Here is a 23631-nt window from a genome sequence, read left to right on the forward strand (position 1 = left end):
CAGGGTCCTGTACCGCCGGCCAGGCTTATCACCATTCAGGGTGAAGGTTGTGGGGCCGAGGCACTCCCGCAGGCCGAATATAGACATCCCGCAGGCCGCTGCTAGCCGCCGCTATCCTACACAGGCCGCCGCCGTTGTCTTGCAGATCGCACGAGGCCGCCATATTGGCATAGCCTCGTGTCTCCAGCATGGGGGCGGCCATGTTTGAGGTGACCAAACACCTCGAGGAGCTAGGGGGAGGCGCCGGAAGGCGTGCAAAGGGGCGGAGCCGCCTCCTTTTACCCGGGAAAGCCAGCCAAAGACTTCCTGTCTGTAATAGACAGTGCTGGAACAGGTTGTATTGAAACTTCTGAGCATCAAGTGGTGAGCCTTGGGGTCTTTCTCTCTCTCTCTCTCTCTCTCTCTCTCTCTCTCTGTAGGGGTCCCTAAGCAGGTAACACTGAGGGGCGCTGTGGCGCTGGGGGTCTAAAGAAAAAAAAAAAAAAAAAGTTTTATTTTTTTTTGGCAAATTATTTTTTTCCGGCAAGTGTCTGGAATAATCATGGACCCTGCCACACAGGTACCCCCACCTGATCCCCTCGAGGTGGCCGCAGGACCCTCCAGTTCACAGAGTATTGATGCATTCACAGCAGTTTTGGAGTCTTTGGTGTCTCGGATGGAGATGGCCTGTCAGGGACGGGGGTCAAGAAAGTGACCCCCGCCTACCCCTATTTCATCTGATGCTTCAGATTCTGAGATGGTCAGTGCAGCTGCAGGTCCCTCTGCAGGGGCTGTTGTGTCAGGTAAAGTTCTCTCAGACAGTGAAGAGGACGTTCCTGCCTCCGCCATAGCACAAGAAGAAGCATTGGTGGACGCACTAGTTGTGTCGGTCCGGGAAACCTTAAGACTTGAGGTTTTACCGGCAGAGGCAACCGAGATGGAAATTCCCTTTGGTACTAGTAAACCTACCAAGACGGCGAAGGTTTTTCCCTTACCCAAATGTTTTGGTAATAAAATTAAAGAGGAATGGGATCATGCAAAACGTACCTTTACTGTTTCCAAGCGCATTGCTAGACGCTATCCGTTTGAGGAATCCCTCATTAAGAAATGGACAGTACCACCAGTGGTGGATCCACCTATTTCCAGACTGAATAAAGCCACTGTTATCCCGTTGGAGGACGCTCCGTCCTTTAAGGATCCGGTGGATCGGAAGATGGAAGCGGAGTCCCGCACTATTTTTTCCCTGATAGGGTCAGCCTTTAGACCAGTGATTGTCATTGGTTTAGTTTCACAGACATTAACGGAATGGGCAAGATTGGTGCGCCATGACCTAAAGGGGAAAGGTATCCCCCAGGCAGCATCTGATTTGATGGAACAAATTATACAAGGACTGCAGTTCGTCTGTGACGCAGCCCTGGATGCCACCCCCTTGTTAGGGCATGCATCGATGTCAGCGGTAATCCTCAGACGTGTGCTGTGGTTAAAATGCTGGTCGGCGGATCTAGGTTCCAAAAAAGCCTTGGCGAATCTCCCCTTTCAGGGGAATCGCCTATTTGGGGCCACCCTAGATGAGATCATTAAGGATGTCACTGGGGGCAAGAGCACTTTTTTGCCGCAGGCTGCTAAAGCTAAAGGACCTCGTAACAAGCGTGGACCTTTCTTTTCCGCTCATAAAGGGTTTGTTCGCTCCGCTGGGGCGAGCGGGAAAAGCAAAGCCCCTCTAGAAGGGTTCAAGAGGCGCTGGTCGGGCAAACAAAAGGCCGACTCAGCCAAACCTGAAGTTAAGGCTAATACAGCCTGAAGGTGCGCCCCCACCCGGCTTGAGGGTGGGGGGACGTCTTCACCGGCATTCAGAGCTAGAGCCTTCCTGAATCTCGGACTAAGGGGTTCAGGAGATCATACGATCAGCATACAAGATCGAGTATCGATCACTGCTACCGGTGCGATTCTTCCCTTCCAACATTTAGGTGCTACAGGGAGCGGTAGTTCCTGTTCCCTGAACAGATCATTTTCTTTACCTTTTCCAAAGATTAGTCTCAGTTCCCTACAGGAATCGGATCCGGTTGAGCAAACAGACCAAGGAGCCTCTAGTCTGGTGACTTCGGTCTCTAATGCTCAACCAGGAGAAATCATCACTCCTGATAAGAATCAAGTTTCTGATAAATGTGTGGGAACAGAGAGCGATCAGACTTTGTCGGATTGCCTTTACCAAGCAGCTCTAGGGCAGCCTGGTTGGGATCCAGTCAGACAATATCAGGGTGATGACCTAGGTCGATCACCAAGGATTTCACCATCTGTGTCTTCATCAGAGCATCCCGGAGGTGGATCTGTTGGCATATCGGCTCAACAGGAAGGCGCGGAGGTTGGTAACGCGCGCCCGCGATCCTCTAGCGGACGCAGCAGACGTGCTGAATGGCCTATAAAGGCAGTATCCGCTACTATACGTCTTCCCCCCCTGTCAAGATTTCTCCGCAGGATAGAGATGGAGGGAACTCCAGTTATCCTGGAAATTCTAGGCTAGCCTCGTCAGGCCGGTCAGGCCGACTTGGACATGCTAGTCACGAACGCTCCTTGGAGACCTCCTCTCAGGGAGGATCTGCGGTCTCAAGGACCGATCTGGTTTTAATGGCCTGGCCATTGAGACACAGGTACTGAAGGACAGAGGGTTGTCAGCTTCAGTTATTCCTACTCTAATTAAAGCAAGGAAAGCGACTTCTAGCAAAGTCTATTATCGCACATGGAAGACTTATATTGCGTGGTGTGAATCTTTGGGATTTCCCCCACGTACATATTCGGTGACCCGAATCTTGGCTTTTCTGCAAAAGGGGGTTGAGCAGAAACTATCCTTGAGCACCATCAAGGGTCAGGTTTCAGCATTAGCAATCTTCTTTCAGAAGCCTTTGGCTACTCATTCCTTGGTGCGGAATTTCATCCAGGGGGTGCGGCACTTGGCTCCGCCAGTCCGCGCGCCCTTACCTCCCTGGGATCTTAATTTGGTTTTGTCGGTTCTGCAGAAACCTCCCTTTGAAAATATCAGGGAAATTCCCTTGCTTACATTATCCCAGAAGGTGGCCTTCTTGGTGGCTATCACTTCTGCACGCAGGGTGTCAGAACTGGCTGCATTATCATGCCATTCCCCATATCTAGTGGTTCATAGGGATAAGGTAGTTCTTCATCCGAAGCCATCCTTTCTTCCTAAGGTGGTTTCAGACTTTCATCTGAATGAAGATATTGTGCTACCTTCCTTGTGTCCTCAGCCCAATCATCCTCGGGAATATGCGTTGCATTCCTTGGATGTGGTTCGGGCAATCAGGGTATACCTGAAGGCTACGGTAAGACGGATTCACTTTTTGTGATCACGGATGGCCCCAGAAAGGGGTTGCCTGCATCTGCCGCGACTATCTCCAAATGGATCAGACAGACGGTGGTACAGGCTTATTCTATTAAGGGTCGGAATCCTCCGTTCCCTTTTAAGGCGCACTCCACTCGAGCGCTCAGTACTTCCTGGGCCTACCGCCATCAGGCGTCAGTGGTCCAGGTGTGCAAGGCGGCCACCTGGTCGTCGGTACATACCTTTACGAAATTTTATAAAGTTGATGTGATGGCATCGGCGGATGCCTCATTTGGCCGCAAGGTTTTGCAGGCCGCAATTTGAGGAGACTGGTGGTCTACCTCGAGGGTTTTTTCCGTTGGAATTTCAGTTGAGTCTCATCGTGTGATTGATGAGCCTTTAAAACTTCTAGTTGGCACCGGTTGGGCCTTCTAGATTGGATTTTGATTTCCATTTTCCCACCCCTCATTTGTGGTACTGCTTTGGGACGTCCCGAGTTGTTATTAATCAATGAGGACTACGTCTGTCAATGAGCGACAGAGAAAAATGGATTTTTGTAAAATCTTACCGTAAAATCCTTTTCTCTTAAGCTCATTGACAGACGTAGTACCCGCCCCTCTGTTTTTGAGTTGGTTTGGGTTAAATTCTCTAAACACTGCTTTGTGACATAACTGATTTGCTGTAGCAGAGAGAGAGAGGATATACCCTCTGGGACTGCCCCTAAGGTGTGGCCAGAATGTTTTCTTTCCTGTCTAGTCCTACTCCTGTAGAGGGCAGTATAACCCGAGTTATTAATCAACGAGGACTACGTCTGTCAATGAGCTTAAGAGAAAAGGATTTTACGGTAAGATTTTACAAAAATCCATTTTTTTCTATTTTGTTCATTGACAGAAACAGCTCCTGATATTCTTAACTATTGTGTTATACTGCCCCCTACAGGAGTAGGACACTAGGTGGGAAAAAAATCTGGCTACGCCTATGGGCAGTCCCAGGGGGGATACTCCCTCTCTCTGATAAAGTACTCCGTTTTTTTTTCTGCCTAGTCAGGAGTAAGGACCTAGTTCCTTACTGGGATCTCTGGTCCTAGCAATGTTTGCTTTTTAGATAGAATTTTTCTCCTGGTTTTTCCTCTGGGATCTACAATCAACTGCCGGACTGGGAGATGGATAATCTATTTCCAGTGGTCACCCCCGTCTGGCCAGCGTGCGCACGCATGCAGATCTCTGCTCCGCGCTAGGTCGGCTGCGAGATAGCCCCACCGGATAGGAGCTGGCCTGCGAGTAAAATGCCTTGCGAGGTTGCATACAACCGGGTCTCAACCCGAGTTGCAGTGTTCCTCCTGGCCAACAGCCCCCCATTTCAATGGTGAGGAGGTTCTGTCTGGAGCGGTGCCCACCTTGTTCCTGGTATGGTGAGTAGCTGTCCCCCCCTCTCCCCCTGGAGGATTTTGGGGTGGACATGGGCCCCTTCTTGGGATGGTCAGACCCCCGGGCTCCCCTCCTTCTCGTCAGGCACCCCCTTCATCTGTTACCCCATCCTACCCCCCCTCCACTTATGCTGGGGCTGTGTGGGTGGTCTGGTCCACCTCGTGGGGTGGGAGCAGGGCGCTGTGGCAATGAGGGCGGGGGGTGGTGCGCCGCTGGTGACCAGGTGACCGACACTGTGGGGGTGGTGGGTTGTACCTGGTGGGGGCTCTTGCCAGGGCCCCCATCCTGCGTGGGCCTTTCCTTGAGGCCTAGGGATCCCTCTTGGGTCCCTGGGAGCCTTGTGGTGCCGCCATTTTGTTGTAGCCTGTGTGCTCAGTGCATGGTGGCCATGTTTGTGTAGTCCTGTGGCCATTTTGCGGTGTTTTGCCATTGAAAATAGTAGCAGCCATGACAGTTGAGCCCTATGGGTGGCGATTTCGGGGGTGGGGGCCCCTCTTCTTCCCCTGGGGCTGACTCCTGGATCATTTATTTTCTCTCCTCGTCTTCCACGACAGCCCAACAGTGAGAGATGATAGGCTCCTCCTACCGGAAACACAATCAATTAAGATTAGTTAAAATGCCCTACCCTTCCCTCAGGCCCTCAGTTTAGATTGTGTTTTTTCCTACAAGAAACGTGTGTTATGTACTAACCTGCAGACTATTGAAGTCAAAAGGTAACCCTGTGAGCCAGGTTCAGTGGAAGGCCACGGGTTCCCCCTGGGGGGACCCTACGAGCGGAGCTTTACCTGCTGCCCCATCCAGGCTTCTCACAGGTCGCCCAATCTTGTGCAAACCCTCGGTCACCTGCGGGATGTTTCCAGGTCTTGCGATCCGGCGCCAGCAGCTCTCCTCAACCGAAGGTTTTTGAATTTCCCTCTGGACGGGCGCTTCAAGCCTCCTCTTCGAAACCGGAACTTCTGGCGCAACGTCAGACGTACGCAACATGGGAAGGAGGAAGAACGTGGAGGAGACGCCGGAGCCGCTTACGAGCGGCAAAGCAGAATCCAAGGCTATCGGAGCTCGGATGTCTGCCGCGGAAATTAAGCCCTCCACGACTCACCCTCTGGGGAAGAGGGAGGAGAGGCAGCTCCAGGTGTCAGCAGCCAAACCCAGGTCTGAGCAGGGTAAGTGTTGAATATGTATCCCGTATTGGGTCTATGCATTTTTAAAGACTGCTGGTTACCGACATAAAAAATACCTGGAAGTTGTAGCATTTCCATGACCCTAGTCAAACTCACCATGTTCTTTCTATGGTCCTCATGTCATAATGTATTATAGGAAGGGTGATACTTATACTATCCTGTATCCTGTCTTCCAGAGTCCTTGAGCGGTCCACAAGAATCCTCTGTCTCTACACCAGCATTGTCAGGGCATGTTGTTAATAAGAAGTGTGGTAATTGCTCAGATAAGTTGCCCAGCTCCCACACTAAGGCCTTCTGCTATAAATGCCTTTATAGAATGACAGCAATGGAAACTTCAGAAATGATGAAAGATGCCATGAGCAGAAAAGCAGAGACTTTACTGGGAAAAGCCTGGGATGCCAATGCAGCTACTATGGCTTCAGGTCTAACAGCCTCTTGTGTGGCTAGAAATGCTTTTTTCTGGGTGGATAGACTAAAAAACCTGTCTCAGATAAAAAAAAAAAACTCAAGAAATCCAGGTCTCCCTGTCGGTGATAAGTAAGGCAGTGGCCTATTTGGCAGACGCCGCACTAGAATCAGTAGAAGCATCTGCCAAAACAGGAGCTCTCCTGAACACAGCAGAAGAGCTATCTGGCTTAAGGAGTGGGAAGGTGACCTCACATGCAAGACCAAGCTTTGTGGTCTTCCATTTGAGGGGACCCTTCTATTCGGTCCAGGTTTGGACGATGTCCTTTCCAGAGCCTCAGAAAAAGTAAAGAAATTTCCCACAAAGCCCAGAGAAGCTAACAGAAAATGTTTTCGTGGCCCCAGGGATAATAAACACCAAAGAAGGAAAAGGGAACCTTCAAAGAGCTGGAATTTTCAGAAGGAAAGATCAAGAAATAGCGTGTCCTTTCCTTCCACCTCAGCTGCAAAGGATAAAAATGACTTAAAAGTCAAAGTAGGGGGCAGACTGAGCCAATTTCTTTCCAGCTGGGAAAAGATAAGTCTCCCCATATATCCGCAGCACTATAAAAGAAGGCTACAGACTAGAATTTGCATCAATACCCCCTCCAACAGTAACCCTTACACATGTCCCCAAGGGAACTCAAAAAGGACAAGCCCTATTATTAGGGATTCAGGAATTGGCAGAACAACTGGTAATCATCTCAGTACCAAAGAGCAGTTTTTCCAAGGGTTCTACTCCTATGTGTTTGTGGTCCCAAAACCCTCAGGGAGGCATCGCCTGATAATAAACTTGAGAAACCTAAACAAATTCCTTCTATACAATAAATTCACTCAGTAAAAAACCTACTGAAAGATGTGTTCATGATCACCCTGGACCTCAAAGATGCGTACCTGCATGTTCCTATTCACCATGATCATCAGCCGTTTCTGAGGTTTGCAATAGTGACAGAGGAAGGAACTTCTCACTGGCAGTTCAGGGCACTACCATTCGGACTAACCTCCAGTCCAAGAATCTTTACCAAGACCCTAGTGGAAGCAGTGGCTTGGTTACATGACCAAGGGGTAGCTCTAATCCCTTACCTGGACGACCTGCTGGTTTTTGCAAAAACAGAGGCCCAACTAAAGGCAGACACCCAGCAAGTAATAACTTGTCTACAAGAGTTAGGATGGATTATAAATTGGGGAAAAATAGTCCCTGGTGCCAACACAGGTACAATCCTTCCTGGGATTTCAGGTGAACTCGGTGTCACAGAAACACTTTCTTCCCAAAGAGAAGAGGGAACAAATAGTTTTGGCAGTCTTAGACTTAAAGAATGCTCAATCCTGCCCCAGGAGAAAAGTGTTAAAGATCTTAGGCCTTATGTCAGCCAGTATCCCAGCCATTGTCTGGGCACAGTTGCATGCAAGAGAACTGCTGTTCTTCCACCTGTCCTCTTGGGACAGAAGAATAGAGTCGCTAGACGAAATGGTTGTCCTCACTCCTCAGGTACAGACCTCCCTGGAATGGTGGACCAATTCAAACAACCTAGCGGAAGCCAGGCCATGGGGTCAGTGGGACCCGGTAAGGATTACCACAGACGCCAGTGCGAGAGGCTGGGGAGCCCACCTAGAGGGGGCACAAACCCAGGGAATATGGGGCAAACGAACAGCCCAAGCCTCATCCAACTTCAGAGAACTGAAGGCAGTAGGAAAAGCCCTAAAAGCCTTTCGGAAACTCATACGGAACAGAGAGTTTCTGATATTATCAGACAACACCACAACAGTGGCCTACCTGAACCAACAAGGAGGGACCAGATGGAGACCTCTCCTTACCCTGACCCAAGACATCTTGGGATGGACAGAAGGCAGGGTAATCTCACTAGCAGCTGTCCACATCAGGGGAAAGGACAACCCGCAGGCAGATTTTCTCAGCCGCTACAGCATTAAAGGAGGGGAATGGGCACTGAATCCCAAAGTCTTCCAGTCTGTAGTAGAGAGGTTTGGACAACCAGAGATAGACCTATTTGCCTCAGCTCTGAACAAAAATGTGAAGAACTTCTTCTCCTTAATCAGGTCCAAAGAAATGGTCGTGCTGGATGCCTTAGCCCAGCCCTGGAAGTTCAATCTGGCCTACGCCTTTCCACCTCTGATGCAAATTCCCAGAGTGCTCCAGAAATTGAGCAGGACGCAGGATCTGAATTTAATTCTGATCACTCCCTGGTGGCCCAAAAGGTCATTGTTCCCAATCCTGAAAGCCATGTCCATAGCCTGTCTTTGACATCTCCCAGTCTCCCCAGACCTTCTGTCTCAGGGACCAGTACAGTGCCAGAACCCAGGTTTCTTCCAGGTGACAGCCTGGTTACTGAACGCCAATTGCTTAGAGCAAAGGGATGCTCAGATAGAGTGGTAGATACTTTTACTGAGCAGAAAAATAGTCACTAGAAAAATTTATTTGAAAGTATGGAAAAAATGATGTGCCTGGAGGAAGCAAAATGATATTGCTTCTACCTCTACTCCCATGATTCTGGAATTTTTGCAAGATGGAGTAGACAAGGGTGTGGCGGTGAACACCCTTAAGTTACAGATAGCGGCTCTTTCAATCTTTTTGGACTCCAGTTTGGCAAAAGAGCCGTTAATTAACCACTTGCCTACTGTGCACTTAAACACCCTTCCCATCCAGGCCAATTTTCAGCTTTCAGCGCTGTCACACTTTGACAATTGCGCGGTCATGCTACACTGTACCCATATGAAATTTTTATCATTTTTTCACACAAATAGAGCTTTCTTTTGGTGGCATTTAATCATCTCTGGGTTTTATATTTTTTTCCAAAAAAAAGAATAAATACAGAAAATTTTGAAAAAAAAAAAAGTTTTTCTTATTTTCTGCGAGTAAATTTTGAAAATAAATTTTTCTCCTTCACTGATGTGTGTTGATGAGGCGGCACTGATGGGCACTGATAGGCTGCACTGATGGGCACTGATGAGGTGGCACTTATGGGCACTGATGAGGTGGCACTTATGGGCACTGATGAGGAGGTACTAATATGCCGCACTGATAGGCGGCACTGATAGGCGGCACTGATGAGCACTGATAGGCGGCACTGCTGGGCACTGAGAGGTGGCACTGCTGGGCACTGAGAGGTGGCACTGCTGGGCACTGAGAGGTGGCACTGCTGGGCACTGAGAGGTGGCACTGCTGGGCACTGAGAGGCGGCACTGATGGGCACTGAGAGGCGGCACTGATGGGCACTGGCGGATGGCACTGATGGACACTGACGGGCGGCACCATCAGTGCCCACACTCAGTGCCCATAGTGCTGCCAGTCAGTGCTCATCAGTGCCTAGATGAGCAGGCACTGATGGGCACTGACTGGCAGCACTATGGGCACTGATTGTGGGCACTGATGGGGGACACTGATGGCGGGCACTGTGGGCACTGTTGGGGGCAATGTGTATGTTTTTTTACCTTTTAGTAATCAGGGCACTGGTGATCAGTGCCCTGATTACATGTCTCTGTGTCCCCAGCGGCTGACGGCTCCCCCTCCTTCCTCACACTGCAGGCTCCGTGTGAGGAAGGAGCGCCGGCGATGAGAGATGATCTCATATGTTTACATATGAGATCATCTCTCATTGGATGGTCCGATCACGTGGTGAATGGCCGCTGTGATTGGCCATTCACCGCGATCTGTGATCGGCTGTGTCCAAGGGACACGGCCGACACAGATTCTCCCCGATGCGCGCTCGCGGGAGCGCGCGGGGAGCCTGCTTCTGGGAGGCCGTTTAAAAACGGCCTCCCGAAAATTCGAGTCCGCGCTGCAGCCGTATATAGGCTGTAGCGCGGATGCGAGGAAGTTAAAAGATTTTTGTTGGCTAGGCAAAGGGTTACCCCTATTACAAAAGACAGGTTCCCTCCTTGGGACCTGAACAGGGTCCTAGAGGTGCTATCTAAGGACCCTTTTGAACCTTTAAAGGAAATCTCATACATTTTTTTGTCTTTAACCACTTAAGCCCCGGAAGATTTTACCCCCTTCCTGACCAGGGCCTATTTTGCGATTCGGCACTGCGTGACTTTAACGGACAATTGCGCGGTTGTGCAACGCTGTACCTAAACAAATTTGACCTTTTTCCCCACAAACAGAGCTTTCTTTTGGTGGTATTTGATCATGCGCTATAAACATAAAAAGAGCGTCAATTTTGCAAAAATAACAATATTTTTCACATTTTTTTATATGAAATCCCCCCCCCCCCCCCCAAAAAATGTAAAAATTATCATTTTGGGCCAATTTGTTTTATGCTACATATTTTTGGTAAAAAAAAAATCGCAAAAAGCGTATTGATTGGTTTGCGCAAAAGTTATTGCGTTTACTAAGGGAAAGATTTTTGTCATTTTTGTTGTTTTTTTCTTTTAACACGTAATGGCGGCGATCTGCGATTATTTTTTTTTTTTTTTTTTTGAGGGACTGCGACATTGCGGCGGACAGATCGGACCCTTGACTGACATTTTTGACACTTTTGGGGTTACCAGTGACATTACTACAGTAATCCGTGCTATACATATGCACTGTTACTGTAAAAATGACACTGGCAGTGAAGGGGTTAACTTTTTTTTGAGAGGGAGGGGTTAATTGTGTCCCTAGGAGCGTGTTTCTAACTGTGATTGGCTGTGGATTGAGCTGCAAGAACAGTGATCAACGGTCCTACATAGTAGAACTGTATGATCACTATTCTTATACAGGGGAGAATGACAGGCGGCTTTGTTTACATTAGCCGACTGCCTTTCTCCCGGTGTAACGGACGATCCCGAGTGCTTGGCGGACATCTGGTCCGCCGGGCACACTCGCGGGGGGGGGGTCCGTGACCGAGCGGGAGCGCGCGCTCATTCCCCAGAGCCTAATAGGCTAGTGATGTACCCCTACGTCACTTTGCGTGTGAGGGGCTTACCGCCGCAGTATATGTACTTGCGGCGGTCGGCAAGTGGTTAAAAGTAGCTTTCCTGCTAGCCATCACTACAGCTAGGAGAATTGATCTACAGGATCTTTCCATTAAAGAACCTTTTTATGGTGGTCTTCCCAGATAGGATCGTGCTAAAGCCAGATGCCCTGTATCTACCTAAGGTAGCATCCTCGTTCCATAGGACGCAGGAGATAATTCTACCATCTTTTTGTGACAAACCAAAAAATAAGAGAGAATGGGAATTCCACTGTATTGATGTAAGAAGAGCTCTTCTCACATATCTAGAAAGAACAAAGACCTTCAGGAGATCAAATCACCTTTTAGTCCTTCATTCTGGACCTAGAAAGGGCTTACAGGCTTCTAAGCCTTCAGTAGCTAGGTGGATTAGGCAAGCAATTACCACCTCTTATAAGTTATCAGGTTTTCCTGCTCCAACTAAGGTGAAGGCGCACTCTACAAGAGCCATTGCTACATCCTGGTCCGAAATGGCAGGAGCATCATGGGAACAAATCCGCACTGCAGCCACCTGGTCTAGTCATGACACCTTCCTGAAGCATTACCGTGTCGATATACTGTCTCAACAAGACCTAGCCTTTGGCCAAAAGGTCTTACAGGCAGTGGTCCCACCCTAAGGTAGGCAAAAAGGATCTTTTTTATCCTCTCACTGTTGGGCGGTCCTGGAAGACAAGGAGAGAAAACCTACCGTTAGTACACCGGTAACAGTCTTTTCTTCCGAGCCTTCCAGGACGCCCCCCCTACCTGCCCTTGTTAATAGGGTGTATGATAATATGGATAAATGTAGGTGGTAAGTACCTATAGAATTATTAGAACACTTCCCTCGGAAATGGTTGTGGAAGTTACTTTATTACAACTGAGGGCCTGAGGGAAGGGTGGGGCCTTTTAACTAATCTTAATTGATTGTGTTTCTGGTAGGAGGAGCCTATCATCTCTCACTGTTGGGCTGTCCTGGAAGGCTTGGAAAAAAAGACCGTTACCAGTGTACTAACAGTAGGTTTTCCTGATCGCCACTCGTGCAGTGCAGATTCTCCTTGTGGCTGCAGTGCCTGGTTTGTGCGGGGTGGTGAGTCTGGTGGGGTCCTCTCCCTCTCTTCTGCAGATCGATTGGTGCTCTATGACTGGCTACTGGGTGGTGTTGCCAGAGCAGTGGGGATTGTCCCTTAGCAGTGTGTTACACTTTTTGTGGGGTCCCCCTGGTGATAAATGGAGGCTTTGGAGCACACCTCCCCACCTAAACCCCTCTCAGGGGCTGCAGGGCCCTCAAGGTCCCATCTATCGATGCACTGATGGCTGTCCTGGAGTCCCTTGTGTCCCTGGTGGATGTGGCTTTTGGGCGATGGGCTGGCATAAACCGCCCCCCCCCCCCCGGCTTCCCCTACCTCCTCTTTCTCCTCAGATCCTGATCCTGGGTCACCCCTCTGGGTCTGCGACCATGCGCCCTGAATCCTCAGATAGTAAGGATAATTCCTCCGCTTCTGCAACTGTGCACGATAAGGCGCTGATGCAGGCACGGATTGTATCTGTGCTTGAGACCTATATTTGGCGCACGCAGCTGCGGCTGCAACAGAGGCGCATGTTCTCTTTGGCACTCACAAGCCATCCAGAGCAGCAAAGGAGTTCCCTTCCCCTCCTATTTTGACAGAACTGTCACTAAAGAGTGGGGACAACCAAAGCGCCCCCTTGGGGTCCCTAAGTGAGTTGCTAGGCGATACCCCAATGAAGAGTCCCTCCTTAAGAAGTGGACTGTTCTACCGGTGGTGGACCCTCCGATTTCAAGATTAAACAAGGCAACTATGATTCTGGTTAAAAAGTTCCTGGCCTTTAAGGACCCGGGTGACAGGAATGCACAGGCTGTGGCCCACAATATGTACACCCTGGCTGGTTTGGCACTGAGGCCGATATTCACCATTGCCCTGGTGTCACAGACTCTGACCGAATGGGCTAGGCTTTTGGGCCGTGTCCTAGAGGGGGAGTAGCTCTCCCCTGCCTTTGCTGAGCTGACGGACCAGCTGGTCCAGGGGCTGCAGTTTATCTGTGATGCCTCTTTGGATGCGGCTCCCCTAGTGGCTTGACTCTGTTTCGGCAGTGGTCCTTCAGCGTGTCTTTTGGCACAAATGCGTCTGTGGACCAGACTTTTAAAAAGGCCTTGACTGATCTTTCCTTTCAAGGAGTTCGCCTGTTTGGAGCTACCCTGGATGACATTAAATGTCTCAAAGGGGGGTAAGAGTACTTTTCTTCCACAGGCTACTAAGGGCAAGGACCCTCGTTGTAATCGTGGGCCCTTCTTCTCGGCTCATAAGAAGTTGTTTCGTCCCTCAGGGTCCACTGACAAGGGATCAGAGCCCTTCGGGGCCACCTCTAGGGCCACCTCTGGAGGATTCAATCAAACTTGGTCTAGTGCTGGCTTTTCCAGATCCACGGACAAGGCCCATTCAGCAGGAAGATGTGCCCTCACCCGTATCTGGGGCGGGGGGACGTCTTCGCTGGCTCCCGGACCCGTGGATTTCCATGGTACAAGTCAGGTGGGTCCACGAGGTCATGCGGTCCGGCTACAAGATCGTGTTTTGTTCTTTAACCTTAAATTTTCATCCTTCCGGCGTGTGACCATCCCTGGTCCGCTTGCAGGCTCTTTTTGGGGCAATGCAAGACCTTTTACTTTTCACTTTTGATGGTCCCGATTCCAACTTCGGAACGTTTTTAGGGTTTTACTCAAACCTGTTTACAGTCCCCTGGTAGGAGGGCATGGTGTGTCCAATTCTGAACCTCAAGGTGCTGAACTGCTTTGTGCGGGTACAGAAGTTCAGAATGGAGTCTGTTTGCACGGTGGTAGCTTGACTGCATCAGGTTGATATTCTTGCCTCCATTGACAACAAGGAGGCTTATCTTCACATTCCAATGTGTCGTTTTCCAGCGCTTCCTCCGCTTTGCCATGGAAGAAGAGCATTATCCGTTTGTGGCGTTACCTTTTGGTCTCGCCTCGGCTCCTCGGGTCTTCATGAAAGTGTTTTCCCCAGTGCCAGCATTGCTATTCCAATGGGGGATTGTAGTACTGGGCTACTTGGACTTCCTCCTTCAGCGAGCATTGTCTCCTACTGCTCTGGTGGAAAACCTGGAAATCACTAGGGAGGGAGTTTGACTGAATTCTGAATTTTCAGAAGTTTTCTCCTGGTTTTGTCCACAAGCTGGACTATCTGGGTCTGATTCTGGACTCAGCCTTAGCCAAAGTGCTCCTTCCTCTGGACAAAGTCCAGAAACTGTAGGCTGCAATTTGTCTCCTGCTGTCCAGCAGATGGTGACCACTGCGGACTTGCATGCGGGTGCTGGGCCAGTTCCGTTTGCACAGCTCTATACTAGGTCCCTGCAGGGAGATTCTGGCTCAATGGGACAAGAATCCGTAGTCTCTGGGCAATCAGACCCAGCTGAGCTGGGGAACGAAGGAGTCCGTAATATGGTGGCTTCTTTCTTTGGCGCTTCGCCTGAGCAGATCTTTCCTCTCCTTGTATTGGACAATGGCCACCATGGATGCCAGCCTGTCTTGTTGGGAAGGCGTATTCGGCAAATTGTCTGCTCAGGGGATCTGGACACTGGAAGAGTCCAGACTACTGATCAGTGTCTTGGAACTCTGAGCGATCAGACTGTACCTGGAACATTGGATGGATCATCTTCAGGGATATCCAGTGCGTATTCAATCTAACAATGCAACGGCCGTGGCTTATGTCCGTCTCTAAGGGGGCACAACAAGTGTTCTAGTGGCTTTGGAGGTAGCCGACATTCTAAGGTGGGCAGAGCGATTCGTTGCAGCCCTCTCCGTCATGCACATTCCCGGGGTGTAAAACTGGCAGGCGGATTAAAGTAGATCAACGTTTGGCTTTGGTCACCATCAAGGGCCAGATTTTCGCCTTGGCTATATTTTGTCAAAGGCTGTTGGTAGCGAAGTCCTTGGTTCACACTTTTGTGAGGGGGGTTCGCCATCTGGCTCCTCCAGTGTGATCCCTGGTTCCTCAGTGGGATCTCAAATTGGTATGGTCGGTACTTCAAAGCCTCCTTTTAAATATTTGTGAACTTCCTCTGCTCACTCTGTCGCAGAAGGTGGCCCTTTTGGTCGCTATTACTTCCGCACGTAGGGTGTCTGAGTTGGCTGCATTGTCCTGTCAGTCGTCTTACCTGGTGGTTCCCAGGGACAAAGTGGTGTTACGACCCTGTCAGGCGTTCCTTCCTAAGGTTGTCTTGGGGTTTCATTTGAATGAAGATATTGTGTTGCCGTCCTTATTTTCTAAGCCAAAACACCCTAAAGAAATTGCTCTACATGCCCTAGATGAAATTCGGGTAATCGAGTGTACCTGGCAGAGATTAAGTCGATTCGGAAATCCGTTTTTTTTGTTTGTTCTTACGGATGGACCTCGTGAGGGGCAGGCCGCATCTGCTGAGACCATTTCCAGATGGATCAGCCAGACAGTGGTGCAGGCCTATTCCATTAAGGGTCAGGTTCCTCCTTTCCCTGTCAAGGCGCATTCTACAAGGGTGCTTAGTGCGTCCTGGGCTTTCCCTCATCAGGCATCAGTGGTTAAGGTGTGCAAGGCGGCCATCCTCCTGGGCCTTCCCTCATCAGGCGTCAGTGGTACAGGTGTGCAAGGCAGCCACGTGGTCGTCTGTACACACATTTATAAAGTTTTATAAGGTGGATGTACTTGCATTTTCGGATGCTGTGTTCAGCTGCAAAGTTTTGCAGGCTGCAGTTGCAGAGGCTCCTGTCTTTCTTAAGGGTGTATTTTTTCCTGGTGGTGAGCTCCAGTTCTTGGTTGAGCTCCTGTTTCACTTGGTTGGCTATGTTTAGCCCTTGTTGGGAATTAAAAGTATTACTGTGCTTTTCCGACCCCTCATATTGACACTGCTTTGGGACATCTCAAGGGTCTAAGAAGAAATGTCGCTGTGTTCGTCTGTGAATGAAAGAGAACTGTATTTTTGTCTTAACGTAAAATCCTTTTCTCTGTGGTTCACTGCCGGACACAGCACCTGCCCCTCTGTTGGGTTATGTATTCTTCTGACACTGCTTGTTACAAACTGAAGTCCTATAGCAGAAAGTGATGGTATACCCCCTGGGACTGCCTTAGGGGTGTAGCCAAATTGTTTCCACCTAGTCCTACTCCTGAATAGAGAGCAGCATAAGCCCAAGGGCCTAAGAAGACATGGAGCTGTGTCTGTCAGTGCACCTCAGCGAAAAGGATATACAGACTGATTTTACTGTGGTGGGTTTAGAAACACTTTAACCACTTCCCGCAAACCGACGTGTACGGTTGGCTTGCAGAAGTGGTTGTACCGGGATGATGCCTGCAGGTACCTTTTTTTTTTTTTTTTTTTTTTTTTTTTTTAGAGCCGGTGGTCGGCTTTCAGAAGATAACAGTCGATGCGGCTCAGCATCCGCACGGCCGTTATCTCAGCGTGTGGAAGGGGACGTCCCCCCCCGCCCCCTTCCATTGCTCTGCCCTGGTCTTCCGTCCCACTGGGAGACCCGAGCAACCAGCTAACACTTCCGCCGGCTGGTTGGAGTCCCAAACAAAGCCGGATTTGGCTTTGATCGGGTTTCTGATCATGTACCCGGAAGCGACGTCACTTCCGGTTTACCCGGCTGCCAATGGCAACGATTTAAAAAAACTGTCAGTATTCAAAAATGCAGATTTCGCCATTTTGAATACTTTGAAGTGCAGTGGAGGGGTGTGGGGTGAGATCCCTCCATAAAGAGTACTTGTCACTGCCTATTACTGTCACATTGGATGTTTACATTCCTTGTGATGGCAATAAAAGTGATCAGACTTTTTTTTTTTTTTTTTTTAAAGCAGTGCTTAAAAAAAAAAAATGAACAGTAAAAAAACTATTTTGAAAGCGCCCCTGTCGCAGTAAGCTCGCGCACTAAACAAAACGCATACATAAGTCGTTGCCGCAAATGAAAACTGATGTGAGGTATTGGCGCGATCATCAGAGCGAGAGCAATCATTTTAGAAAAAGACCTCCTTTGTAACTCTAAACTGGTAACCGTTACATTTTTTTTGAAGTGCCGCCTTAGGATATTTTTATGTACCGTACTTTTTTGCCTTTCCACGAGTGTGCGCAATTTTAAACCGTAACCTGTTAGGTCCTATTTACTTGGTGTGACATCACCAATTTTTTAAAAAAAATTGGGCTAACTTTACTGTTTAGTTTTTTTGAAATTCAGCGAAATGTATTTTTCAAAAAAGTTGCCTTTTATCAGACTGTTGTGCAAATACCGCGTGACAACACATTTTGCAATGACCGCCATTTTATTCTCCAGAGCATTTGCTTAACCACTTGCCGACTGCCTAACGACTATTTACGTCGGCAGTCAGCCCCTCACAGGCAAAGCGACGTAGATCTACGTCGCTAGCCTGTGAGGCTCTAGGGAGCGAGCGCGCGCCGCTGGAGGCGCGCTCCCGCTCGCACGCGGCAGACCCGATGTCCGCCGCTCACTCGCGATCGCCGGTTACACCGGGAGAAAGGCAGGCGGCTAGTGTAAACAAAGCCGTCTGTCATTCTCCCCTGTGTAACAGCACAGATCATATGGTCTTGCTATGTAGAACCGTAGATCTCTGCTGTTACACACACAGCCACATCCAATCACAGTTAGAATCACGTCCCTAGGGACACACTTAACCCCTCCTTCTCAAATAAAGTTAACCCCTTCACTGCCAGTGTCATTTTTACAGTAACAGTGCATATGTATAGCACTGATTACTGTAGTAATGTCACTGGTACCCCCAAAAGTCCCGCAAAAAAAATCGTAGATCGCCGCCATTACTCGTTAAAAAAAAAAACAATTAAAAAATGACAAAAATCTTTCCCTTTGTTAGTAAACGCAATAACTTTTGCGCAAACCAATCAAAATACACTTTTTGCGACTTTTTTTTTTTTTTTTAACCAAACATATGGTAAAAAAAAAAATTGGCCTAAAATGTTAAATTTTGATTTTTTTTTAATTTTTTTTTGGAGAATTTCATATAAAAAAAAATGTGAAAAATCTTGTTATTTTTGCAAAATTGTCGATCTTTTTTTGTTTATAGCGCATGATCAAAAAATCGCACAGGTGATCAAATACCACCAAAAGAAAGCTCTGTTTGTGGGGAAAAAAGGACGTCAAATTCGTTTAGGTACAGTGTCGCACGACCACGCAATTGTCCGTTAAAGTCACGCAGTGCCGAGTCGCAAAATAGGCCCTGGTCAGGAAGGGGGTAAAATCTTCCGGGGCTTAAGTGGTTAAAAAATGTATATAATGTTTGGGGGTTCTAAGTAATTTACTTAAGTAAAATACTGATTTTAACTTGTAAACAAATAGGCTTGATCCTTAAAGCGGGGTTCCACTCAAAAGTGGAACTTGCGCTCGTCTGCTTCCTCCCCCCCTCCAGTGCCACATTTGGCACCTTTTCTTTTTTTACAGGCACCCTTCCCCACTTCGGGAGACAGCACCGCGGCGCCGTCTCTCTGAAGTTCTGTCCCCTTTCTTCTTCCCCCGATGCCGAGCCAATGACAATGCGCAGCACGCATGCGTATTAGGGAGCTGGCTGTGAAGTTGAAAGGCTTCATTGCTAGTTTCTCTTAGAGTAAATGGCGGGGCAGCACCTGGCAGCCGATCCAAAAATCGGCTGGGGTGCCGACATCGCAGGCTTCCTGGACAGGTAAATGTCTATATATTAAAAGTCAGCAGCTACAGTATTTGTAGCTGCTGATTTTTTAAAAATGTTTTTTTCCACAACTGTAATACCTCGTTAATTGGTTCTAAGCAGATTTCTAATTTGTTGCTGTCTGTTTACAAATTGTGGGAAAGTTGTCGGTATAGGACCCAGTCAGAAACGTGAAAAATCTAAAAAATATTACATTTTTAAATGTATTCTTTCAGTGACTACAGTGATCAAATGGCAGTACTTTGGAATAACCATGCTAATGCCTTTTTCAAACTTAGAAGATGGGAAGAGGCATGTTTTTCAGCATCACAAAGCATTAATTTTAAACCTTCTTTTGCTAAGGTATGTTTTTTTGATTGTCTTTATTGGCTTGCTTTGTATTGTATCAAAAGAATTGTAAATGCTTATACTTATAATGTGTATTAATAAAAAAACAGAAGTTTGTATGTAATGACACTGATTTCATCCTAGAATTTTATACTACAGGTAGTATTGAATTCCCATTAATTTTTCAAGTCTTGTAACTAAGGCAGTAAGTAGCTAAAAAAATGTTTTTTTTTTACATTTTTGTGCACATGTTTATGATCTGCATTTTTGGCTTAATAATTTCTTAAAATCCTCAAAAGGTTTATCTTTTATTTTATTTTTTTGTAAAGTAGAGAGCCTGTAGAATAAAAGATGGTAGTTTATATTATAGTTGTGCAATTGTTTATCAAATCAAAATTTGCAACGTGTAAGGTCTTTGGTACCCAAAATTGTCAATTGGAGACATTTTCAAAAGTTATTCTGCTTATCCTTTTAGATGCAAGTTATATACAAAAGTGCCCAAAGGTGAGTGCATTTGTTGCATTTTGTTTTCTCTTTCGCTCATCGACAGACACAATTCTTTAGGATTTTTGACCAATGAGTTATACTGCCCCCTACATGGGTAGGACACTAGGCAGAAAAAGAACTCAACTACACCTATGGGCAGTCCCAGAAGGTATACTCCCCCTCTCTGCTATAGGTACACAGTTTTTTTTTTTATGCCTAGTCATGACTAAGGACCTAGTTCCTTGCTGGGATTTCTGGTTCTGGCATTTTTTTCTTTTTAAATGGCTTTTTTCTCCCTTTTTTTCCCCTGTGAGATTTACAATCAACTGCCAGGCTGGATAATCTAGATCCAGTGGTCACCTCAGTCAGGTCGGCGAGCACGCAGACCGCAGCTCCGTGCTATTTCGGCTGTGACATAGCCCCACTGGATGGGGGCTGGCCTGCGAGTTAAACGCCTCACGAGGTCGCATCATTCCTCCTGGCCAACAGCCTCCCATTTCACTCGCTGGGGCGGTCAGACCCCTGGGTTCCCCTCCTTCCTGTTAGACCCCCCTGTCTTCTGGTGGTCCCTGTGGGTCATCTAGCCCCCCATTCCACCCCCCCCTGGGGTAGTGTGGTGGTTGGGGCTGGTTTTTGGGGCTGGGGTGTGGTGCTGTAATGGCGGTGGAGGCAGGTGGGGTACGCCACCAGCGACTGACCTATTGGCTGAGGGGGGGGGGTGTCTGTACCTGGTGAGGGCTCTGCGATCAGTTCCCCTTCCTTTCCTGAGCCCCAGGGATCCCTCCTGGGCCCTGGGAGCCTAGAGGAGCCGCCATTTTGTAGTAACCTATATTGTGAATAGGCTGGCGGCCATGTTTTATGTAGTCCAGCATCCTTTTTTTATTGGTCCTGCATAGGAATAAGCAGCGGCCATTACAGAGGAGCCTCTGGGCAGTGATTTTGGCTGTGGGAAACCCTCCTTTTCCCTGGTGCTGACTCCTAGATCTTTTCTTTCACTGGATGCCGCACGTGGAGTGCAGTTTATCCTGGTGCTGCCGGTGCCTGTCTGGTGGGGTGGTAAGTCTGGTGGGGTCCTCCATCTCTCTGCTGCAGGATCGTGTAGTGCTCTGTTGCTGGCAACCGGGTGGTGGTACCAGCGCAGTGGGGGGGGGGCCTTAGTAGTGCTTTACACTTTTTGTGGGGTCCCCCTATTACTCATGGAGTCTTTGGAGTAAATTTCCCCATCTGACCCCCCCTCTGAGGCTGTGGGGCCCTCTGGGTCCCAACCATCCATTGATGCACTGACGGGGGTCCTGGAGTACGTTGTGTTCCGGGTGGAGGTGGCTTTTGGGCAGCGGGCTAGCAAAAATTGCCCCCCATCTTCTCCTGCCTCATCTGTCGCCTCGAATCCTGAATCCGATTCAGCCACAGCGGACATGGCCCACCCTACGGGGTCTGCGGCCACGTGCCGTGACTTTTCGAATAGTGAGGACGATTCCTCTACTCCTGTAGCTGCGCACGAAAAGGCGCTGGAGGATGCACTGATTTTGTCTGTGCATGAAACTTTGAGAATTAAGGATGCAGCTGAAGATTGACGCTCACAAGCCATCTAGAGTGGTGAAGGTGTTTCCTTTTCCCTCCTATTTTTGCAGATTTTTAGAAAAGAGTGGGAACCTTCCTTTGTGGTTCCTAAACGCTTTGTGAAGAGGTACCCCTTTGAAGAGCCCCTCCTTAAAAAGTGGACTGTTCCATCGGTGGTGAACCCCCGATTTCCAGGTTAAATAAGGCGATCATGATCCCGGTTGAGGAATCGCTGGCCTTTAGGGTCCAGGTGATAGAGAAATGGAGGCTGTGGCTCTCAAAATGTTTATGGTGGGTTTGGCGCAAACTCTGACCAAGTGGGCAAAACTTTTGCGCCATGACCTGGAGAGTTAGCAGCTTCCCCCTGCCTTTGCTAGACTGGCAGACCAGTTGGTCCAAGGGCTTCAGTTTATCTGTGATCATAAAACAGAAAAAAACAGGCTCTGAGGAACTGTCCCTGTTAAGAAAATGTTTTATCAGTTGCTGATGGGACGCTACTAACCCAAACTCAGTACCAATGAGATCAGTGAAACAGCAATAATTGGAAATAAAAGCGCTGTCCCATGGCAGAATAAACAAGGTATTCCAAGTTAAAATAAACTATGTAGATTTTATTGAACATCCAACAAAGGGAACAAGCCACTGATGCACACTGTGACGAGCCAACAGCAAATGGTACAGTACCTGCAGGAGAGGCAGTGTGTGTAACTTTTACGCGATGACCTGTAGATGAGGGATTCTCAAACTACGGCACTGGAGCTGTCGCAGAACTACACATCCCGTGACATTCACATACATGACTAGGCATGATGGGAATTGTAGTTCCTGAACAACTGGAGGGCCGTAGTTTGGGAATCCCTGATGTAGAGTGAGCAGCTCCCCCCTGCCTTTGCTGAGCTGGCGGACCAGTTGGTCCAGGGACTTCAGTTTATTTGTGATGCCTCTTTGATGGCGGCTCCGCTAATTTCTATACTTTCTGTTTCGGCAGTGGTACTTAGGCGTGTATTGTGGCTCAAGTGTCTGAGAACCAGAGCTCTAAAAAGCCTAAAAAGCCAGACCCATGGACGAGGCTCCTTAAGCATGAAGGTATGCCCTCACCTGTGCCTGGGGTGGAGGGATGTCTTTGCTGGTTTCCCCTGGCCCGTGGACCTCCTTGGTGCAAAGCAAGTGGGTCCACAAAGTTTATACGGTCCGGCTACAAGATCGAGTTTCGTTCTTACCCTCCGGAAAGGATCTTTCCTTCCAATGTGCTCCTGTCCTTGGACCGATTGCAAGTTTTCTTTGGGGCGATGCAAGACCTGTTCAGAATTTTCTTTTTCAGGGATTCTATTCAAACCTGTTCACGGTTCCTAAGAGGGCAAGGTGTGTCCATTTCTGGATCTCAAGGACCTGAACTGCTTTGTGCAGGTAAAGAAGTTCAGGATGGAGTCCATTTGCAAGGTAGTGGCATCCCTCCATCAGGGGTATTTTCTTGCCCCCATCGACATCAAGCAAGCTTACCTGCACATTCTGATCTGTGCCCATCACCAGCGTTTCCTCCGCTTTGCTGTAGGAGAGGAGAATTCTCAGTTTGTGGCTTTACCTTTTGGTCTCACCTCTGTCCCTCGTGTCTTTACAAAAGTGTTGGCCCCAGTTCTGGCATTGCTATGTCAGTGGGGGATTGCAGTACTGGGCTACCTGGACAACCTTCTCCTGTGAGTCCTCTGCTGCTCTGGTGGATGACATGGAGATCAATATACAAACCCTTAGGGAGTTTGGCTGGCTTCTGAATTACCAGAAGTCTGCTCTGATTCCATCCAGAAAATTGGATTATTTGGGTCTGACTCTGGACTTGGCTCTAGCCAGAGTTTTCCTTCCTCTGGACAAACTCCAGAAGTTGCATGCTGCGATTGATCCCCTGCTGTCCAGCAGATTGTCATCCCTTCGGACTTGCATGCTGGTGCTGGGCTTAATGGTATCTACCTTCGAGGTGGTTCCCTTTGTACAGTTTCATACGAGGTCCCTGCAGATCTTGGCCAAATGGAACAGGTGTCCGAAGTCTCTGGACAATCAGATCTGGCTGAGCCGGGAAGCCAAAGGTTATCTGGTCTGGTGGCTTCGCTCCCTGGGTCTTTGAAAGGGCAAATACTTTCTTTCCTTGTATTGCATGGTGGTCACCATGGATACCAGTCTGTCTGGGGGGGGTGTTCTGGGTTGGAGTTCTGCTCAAGGTGTTTGGACACTGGAGTCCAGACTACCGATAAATGTCCTCGA

At 48.5% G+C, this 23631-nt stretch overlaps 1 protein-coding gene across 2 annotated transcripts in view; it reads left to right on the top strand.

Annotated features, from left to right (window-relative positions):
* TRANK1 (tetratricopeptide repeat and ankyrin repeat containing 1) overlaps positions 1 to 23631 on the top strand; it is a 338849-nt gene that overhangs the window by 45053 nt on the left and 270165 nt on the right. For both annotated transcript variants that reach the window (XM_082258385.1, XM_082258386.1), the window contains exon 4: positions 19221 to 19347. In XM_082258385.1, coding sequence (XP_082114511.1) covers positions 19221 to 19347 — 127 coding nt within the window. The remainder of the gene's footprint in view (positions 1 to 19220; positions 19348 to 23631) is intronic.

The sequence above is a fragment of the Pelophylax lessonae genome (genome assembly GCF_965119305.1).
Source record: "Pelophylax lessonae genome assembly, chromosome: 5".
Taxonomy (NCBI): domain Eukaryota; kingdom Metazoa; phylum Chordata; class Amphibia; order Anura; family Ranidae; genus Pelophylax; species Pelophylax lessonae.